The sequence below is a fragment of the Lottia gigantea genome (genome assembly GCF_000327385.1).
Source record: "Lottia gigantea unplaced genomic scaffold LOTGIsca_88, whole genome shotgun sequence".
NCBI lineage: Eukaryota > Metazoa > Mollusca > Gastropoda > Lottiidae > Lottia > Lottia gigantea.
The window spans coordinates 970,523-978,860 of NW_008710892.1; the positions used below are offsets into that span (position 1 = coordinate 970,523).

The 8,338-nt window shown below is 33.6% G+C and overlaps 1 protein-coding gene across 1 annotated transcript; it reads right to left on the bottom strand.

Annotated features, from left to right (window-relative positions):
• Positions 1-874: 874 nt before the first annotated feature.
• Positions 875-3,342, bottom strand: LOTGIDRAFT_236870 (hypothetical protein; the record flags this gene model as incomplete). The annotated part of the gene is made up of 8 exons (XM_009068029.1): positions 875-1,024; positions 1,321-1,411; positions 1,586-1,697; positions 2,118-2,255; positions 2,484-2,511; positions 2,699-2,787; positions 3,164-3,230; positions 3,325-3,342. 8 exons carry the CDS (start codon positions 3,340-3,342, stop codon positions 875-877), a joined length of 693 nt encoding a protein of 230 aa, XP_009066277.1.
• Positions 3,343-8,338: the final 4,996 nt, after the last annotated feature.

Sequence of the window (8,338 nt, forward strand, 5' to 3'; positions counted from 1 at the left end):
TAATAATGTTTTGTTGTATCCAGGTTTGTCAACTCGACATCCCTTTTAGAAGTTCCACATAGCAATTATGCGGCCTATGAACAGGGTCACAGAGTTCTGAGTTTGTCAACTCAGTCAACATAAAAAGTTAATCTTGTAAATTTCTTACACAACAACTTATTCTACCTCAGAAAAAAGTAGACTATTCCAATTCACAATCTGCATGTGCATAAATACCTTGAAATTACCATATTCATCATTTACACAAACTTTTACAACAATCTACCTCACATTAAAACTCTTTCTTTCAAAATATATCTTGATCTGCCATACAATATTTAATAAACACCAACCTTTACAAATATATATTAATAACATACAATAAAATAAAATTAAACTACACAAAATCATATCTAATGCCACAATATTAATGTGTTTTCAAAAAAAACTATAAATAGAATAATCATACATATATATATATTCATATTTTCACCATATTTTAATTTTTTTTTACTTTTTTACTGGCAGTGAAAAAAGTATTTGTTCAAAGTAGAAATTTTAAATAGTTACACTATTTTTGGTTTAATACTGAAAATAATAATTTGACTATGAAACAAAAGCTGGATTCTTCATCCCAAATGCTTAAAGTTTTGGAACAAACAACGGTCAGGTAGCTAGTAATGTAAGGTAATGGCTTTTTGCATTAATTTGATATTGCAATAGTTCCTTAGGCTCTACTCTGAAGTGGCTATACTAAAAATAGAAACTAATAAAAAAAACAAAATGAAAGTTGGGTCTTATTTTAATTAGACTGCTCGTATTTATGAAATGTTTAGAAATTCTCTATTCTATTGGCTCTGTTAATTAATCAGACAAGATAAAAATTAATGAAAGATTATAGAAAGATGGGATGGATTTGATTCATACGTAAAGATTTACGACACGTTGGACAGGTATGGAATGATCGTAGAGACTGTTTGATACATTGACTACAGAAAATATGACCACAAACTGTTGACGTTAACTGTCGGCCAGTTCTTTTGATCTAAAAATAGAAAATAATACATATAATAATAATGGGGGGGGGGAGGAATTTTCTCGAATTCTGAATTTTCAGGTTAGCCTACAAGTATTTAACTCCTTGTGTTGTCAGTGCTGCCAAAGAAATGTGTATTTTCTATATATAAAGTGTGGAAACTTTGTCAACTGTCAAAATGAAAATTGAATATTTATGGGCGTATATATAAAAAGAAATCTGTATTTTCTGTATATCAAGGGTAGGAACTTTGTATTGAATATTTGAATATTTGTTGGCGTATAAAAAAAGAAATCTTGACTGACCTGTCTATCATCATCCATACAAATAGGACAGGTTATTTTGACTGGAATGGGGGAGGTGTAGATATTTGGATTATTAGCAAGGCTAGATATTCTGGAATAAAACAATATATTGATTTTAATTAACATATTACTTTGGGGCTGCTCGATTGAAGAGTTTTGTATGTTCGGAATTCATGAAATCGACTGGACGTTCAATAAAACAAGTTGGAGCAGAGTCAAAAACAAGTTCCACAAATGAGTAAGTACTTGTAATCAGTTTACGAACCTGGGAGGGGAGGCAACTTCTAGACTCTCTTGAGACGAGTCAGCAACAGTAACTACATCCGTAGTGGGTAATATTTGTACTGAATTGTTTAATTCTGGTTCAGTGGCTCTACCTTAAAAATAAATACAGCATGCAATGACCAATGGAGGAAATTTAACGAGAATAGTGGTATACACTTTACTATATTTTCAATTGTTAGACTTTAAGAGTTTTTTGTACCTGATTGATCTAATGAAGGTGGACAGTGATGCAGCTCTGTCAGAATAGTGGCTAGTCTTTATATATTTTAAACTGTTGAATTACTTAACAAGCAAAGTATGTATCACATTTTTTTTATCTTATTCTATCTATGACAGCCAATTTTCGACCAAGATTCTTTAGTGTCAAGCCAAGTTTCTTGCTGGACACAGTGTACACTTGTAACTTGTACCTTTAACCTGTTTACACTGCCACTGTCACACCGTACTCGGTCCAGACTAAGCAGTGTAAGCTCAGCTAATGATAAGAATACAGTAATTATGATATTCTCTACCTCTACGACGATTGGCTCGTCTGTTAGTAGTATAAGGTTGAGGTGTTGAGATAATTTCTACTGAACTATCGTCTCCACGTCGAGAACTAGATCTCTGACCTCTTCGACTGTTACTTCTGCTTCTTCTACCTGTACTAGCTGGAAGAGATTTCACTATCATTTGAGGTATTGAATATGTGATCAAATAGTGACAAAAACTCAATAAGTTTAAGATTTCTCATGAATAACTTATTATATGAAACGCATTATATAAGGATTCTATTGTATAGTTATGGCACCAAGTACTTATAGAAAAAAGGCACTGGAAAAATAAATAAGAAGCAAGAAGTTTCAATGACATCTCCTCGTCACAAACTATAGTCCTACCTTCTATAGGAGACAATGGTAACACAACCTGCAATTATAAAATATAAATAGTGATAATGATCATTAGTTGTGGCTAAGCCTATAAAGGTCAATCAAAGGAAGTGCTCAATCCAACATTAAAGGTAACTCTGTCTGACGCAGTTAGAAGCTCTCAAGTCGGCAATTGTCTTTGTTTTATAATTGGTATTACTAGGCTATAACAAGTTATAACTTACTGGTCTGAGGGATAAAGGAGAAACGCTCAATGAACTTGTTAGATCTATATATTCAGGGTGTTCATCAGTTAGATCAATACAGGACGACTCTACAACAAATAATATTATAGCATTATTAGGTTTTTCTTTTATACAGATTTTAATGATATCAAAACACTTAATAATAATAAACTTTTTATTTTACATGGGTCAGAATTGGGTCTTATTTCATGTCTAAAATTCAGCCTATGAGAGTTAACTGGAAATTTCAAAACAAACATTGAATTAAAGTGAGCTGGAAATTCTTTATTTCTTTGAAATATTGACCATTAGCGGCCTTCGACTTGTGGATTGCAATTTGGTTAGGTCCAGTACTGTACCCTACAGGCATTGTCTATTTTCTCATTATATTAGGCATTATAAATGTTACTTATGAAAGACCGTTATTCTATATAATCAGTACAGAGATTAAAATGGTCGACTTACCTTCACTGGACTGGGAGCTGGATAAATCATTCATTCTCTGTAATCTCAATGATCTTCGTCTAGGGGTCTGTTAAAATAAAAAATAAACATAGGATTCAATTAGATTCTAGTTCTATGTTATTATATAGCTTTGAATGTTGTCTCAACACTTGCTTGGTTACCTCTAAACTGGCCCCCATTTCATCTTCGCACCGAAGGGATGGGTTGGACCTATTGTCATCTTATCACTGATAGGTCGAAATTCATATCATACACTACCGTATCATCATTGGGATTCCTAATTGGTAACGATAAACAGACATCTCGCTACATCGCACAGTCAGTATTTTGATCTTGCCTGTTTTTTGTTTAGTGATAAGCGAACATCAGTCTATGTGCGAGACAAAAGATATAAGCTTAGATGGGAAAAGAGCCCTGACTGCTTTGGCAATCTGCAGAAGGATAGTAAGCCTATTTCAATATCATATCACATTTCTGATCAGGTTTTATAAAACAGGGCCTCCTCCCTAGAAGTAAGAGATTCAATGTGGAAACACTCATAAGAGAACACTGGAAATTATGATGTAAGCTTGGCTGGTTCATACTGGCCTATGTCGACTGCATTGCAAAGTTTGTAGGAGTAAGCCTAAGGCTACAGATTTAGGGTAGGCATACCATACAGTAACAAATAGAAAAGAGGGGTGGGGGGGGGGGGCACCAACATTGTTCTCTTTTCTGATTTTCACTTCAAATACAAAGTGGCTAACACGAAACCGTTTCATTTCATGATGGACAACAAATCTATGTAATTCTGCAACGTACACTCATTTCACTAACAGTTTTTCCCTGTACAAATGTTTCCAGCTCAATAACTTTGCAGCCGACAACAAATTTTATCTCTTTCGAATATCGACAAAACGACTATAGATATTAACGTTTGTGACAAACGAGACTACTTCAAATAGTTACCGTTTTGGTCTTCTAAATAAAAGAACTCATAAGGGGGTTGAACTCTACTTTGCATATATCGGCTTCAAACTACAAAAAGCCAATTAGAAATTGAACTACCAACTGGAACACTATTCAGATTGAGTTATTCAACGGAGTTTTCCTGGACAGTTAAGTTTCAAATGGGGTTATTTATTTGCCTTTTCTGGAGAGCATAGTTTTTTCTGTTACCAAAAAGCAGTGGCTGGGAAATAAACCAATTGGAAACAGATTCAAAGAACATGCTAATATAATCTGGTCATCTGTGACCAGAATGATCTTCTGTTTCAAATTGGCCACACCATTAATTCTGCTTACTTTGTTCTAGTAAGTCCTGTAGGCATAGTCTACTTAACTATACTTGTAGAGATAAATTCAACATTCAGAAATATTAGCTCTTACCAACTACATGCAATAGATTGACATTATTAGACACTTTTCCTGTCTCACAGAAGGTTAATTGTTACTTTCGTGATACAAGAAAAGTGCCCTATGATGTCAAGGTATTAGATGTATTTTGTAATAGCTCGACATTGTGAAGGTGCTCTGTGGTGGGGCCTCCAGCAGGTACTTTGATCTATTTGTGAATCATGTCTGATATGAGCTAGGACCTTTGAAAATCTCTTTGAAATATTGGTTGGTGGCCTTCGACTTATGACTTGCTAATTGTGAATCATGTCTGATATGAGCCTGGAACTTTGTCAGGTTATCAAAATGCAAAGTTCTGGCCATGGTTGGGTGAATATCAAGAGAAAAGACTGGATGATATGTTGTAAAAAGTTTCGTTCCTTTATGGATAATAATATTATACAAGCTAAAAATGGCAAAACATAAGGGGTAAGCCCAACAACAAACAAAATGAAATGACATTGCCACAGGGGCAAACAATTTACCATGGGGCAAACAATTTACCCCAGGGTAAAACAAATTGGTCATGCACTCATACAATTAAATATACAGAGTTTTGGAAAATAAATAAACGACTGTCAGATATATTATGAGAAAAAAGAAATTATATAAGTTGAATTCCTTCCAGAATTTTCAATTCATATAAAATCTGTTTTTTAAAAAATTAATAAGAATACTACCCAAGACTGACCAAAGAAACAAAATCTCTCAAATTCACAAAGCAACTTGATGCAAAGTGACTTGAAAGCACAATTACATTAATATAATTTATCATAAAACAGTTGGCAACTTGCATAGGCAAAAACAAAACAGCAGCTCTCATACTCTCATTACAGCATCATCATCACACTACCAAGATACATAGAGAACATTCAGCCCTATTATGTTAACTCTGTACTCTTGATGGTGTGAAGATGACTGCTCATATCACATGACTATTTACATTAAAGGGGAATAACTCTTCAATCCTAAAACCATACAAAACAATACTATTTAATATTACTTTGAAATCAGCTATTATAGGCCAAGTTAACTTGAACTAATATTATTCACAGAAATTCTCAGAATCTTGCAAATTTCTTTCATGAATGTGAAAATTATGACAACTATGCATAAAATTCACAGTACCTTTAAAGAAGTCAAGAACGTGTCCTCACTTAACCAAAATTGCAACCTTTCAAGCCCCAAAAATTCAATTCAGTCCAAAATCCAGTGTATTTTTCATATCACGCAGTGCTGAATATAGTGTTACACCCCTTAAATTTTAGTAGACTCTTCTGCACATGCATCCTCTACACATACTATCTTTAAAATAGATGGGTCCATTTACAAATTCGAGGGATTTTGTCATTATTACACTATATTTAGCCTTACATAGTACAGAAGCGCTGTGAAAACAGTAAGTGGCTATACAGAAATCTCAATGTTACCAATAATATCATTTGTTAGAAAATACAATCAATAGACATCACAAATTAGCATTGGTCTTAATAGAAATTCAAATTTCATTATTTTTATTCTACTGTTATAATAACTTGATAATTAAATGTCTAATGCTGGATACCTTATAGGTTTTCCTTTCAAACTGTTTGGCCTTGTTCATGATTTAAACTATATTATTTTTACAGTCATTATAAACAAAATTTCATTAAATTAAGTAACAATGAATGTCTTCAGATTTTAATTCTATTTAATCTTTCCTTCTACTAAATTTGAAACTGGTCAATAAAAGTTTTTTGCCAACAAAGTGTGACAAGAAAATATACAAATTATGACAGAGCTACAGATCTAAATATAGTTGGAGTTGAAGTGAATCAAAACACAAGGTCCTCTGTACCGCAGTCTTCAACATTGTTCCATTGAGAAATTTATCCACATCCAAGTCCAAGCTTCTTCTTGGTGAAAATATCCTTTAGATTAATCTGAACCTGCATCTTCTCTTTAACTGGTGGTTGAGGGGAGTCCAGACAGAACCTGAAATATTTCAGTGAATGAAGTTTGTATGACATGAATTGGTCTAAATTTTCATTTCAGAGAAGAGAATACAAACAGTCTATAGTGCAAGTTTTGGCTCACCTGAGAACAATGGTTCCTAACCTATTTCAGCCTTCACAACCCTGGAGCAATCAAGTGAGCCTTTCACACCCCAAAAATTTGTTTCATCCACATTTCCTGCATGTGATAATGTGAGCTGCTCTCTTAATTCAAAATAAATTCTTCTCCTACACCAGTTGGCCACACCCCTGACACCCTATTCCCTCATCCCAGATTGGGAACCACAGCCTTAGAAGAGTATTACTAGGGTAGACTCTGCTTCAAGAAAACTGCCAAGAGTGGCTGAATACATTCAAATATGACTCCCTAGAATCTCTTTTAATATTTGTAAAGTATATGCTTGTATCCTATATATCAATGAATCCATATATTGATATACATGTGTGACACATGTAGTTTCTAGAATTCAAAATAAATCAGTTGTTATATCATGTAGTTACATCGTAATATTTATTAAATCATGACCAGATTGTCAATACACATCACTAGAATATTGTCGATGTTTCTTTTAGATCTCAAATCCATATCATTAGAAAAATATTTGCTCATGGATAATAACTCCTAAAGTAAAGAGCCAAAGAATATCCGCTCACCTTTTAAAGCCTTCTATTTCTTTCTCCATATCATCCAATTCACCATTCTCTATATCTGATTCAGATCTCGGCAAAAATATCTCATCTGAAACGACACACAAATATAGAAATATATTGAAAGAACCTGAAACATGTTGTTATTTAGAGTTTCATACTGTGCTTCATCTGAAATTACATATATAGTTCTAATGGAGTTTTACATTTCTTTGTCGTTCTATCAGATGTAATGAACACGAACTAAAATTTTCCAAGGACAATTGAAAATCATAAAGTGTGCAATGAGGGAACCACTTTATCCTTCATTCTAGATATCTTTAAACTATTACACTATAGACCTAATTCAAACCTCGTTTTTAAGACACTGAAAGCGAGGTTCATAACACAAATTTCATTATCCATTGATAAGATGGCTATGTGATATGAATAAAAAGCAAAAGTGACATCACTGAACACCTGATAACAGTGGGAAAATGGACTTAAAACAAAAATATGTGAAGGTAAAATTCATCTGAAAGTATCATTAAATAGCTTAATCAATTCCAAATTTTATGATGTAAAATATGATTAGTTTAGAGTTAGTGGGATTAGAGAAGCAGACTTTAAAGGCTTCAGTGACACCATGTTACCTTTGTTTCTTAACGTTATGGCTGATGCGTGAATAAGGTCTATTACACAAAGGATTAGTGTTCTGGTCTATCCGATTGCTATCAGCGAAATCTGAATTCTAGTTCCACATATTTCTACTTACCCAATGTATCATCTCCCCTACCCTTCTTTTTCTTCTTCTTGTTTTTACTCTTACTTGCTTTAGCCTAAAAAATACGGAAAAAAATCTCATGCCATGGACAGCGGTTTCGAGAGTTGCTCAGTGTCGGCTTTCCACGCCAATCATTAACAAATAAATAGACAAACTGAGAAGGTATTGTTCAACTAATTATTCAGTCCGTGAAAATCAAATCGTGTGTATTCTTTTAGCACATATAATCATCCTTTCAAGACTTTAAGGTGGTGCTCGATAGGAGAGTTCTAAACAAGTTCCGTCCGTTCTAATTCTGCCCCCAATCGAAAGTTGTCACATGTCATAAACATAATTTTCTTTCTATTTCCTCCACCTCCATGCCCTATTAATTTTTCGGGTACAAGTAGAAAGCTT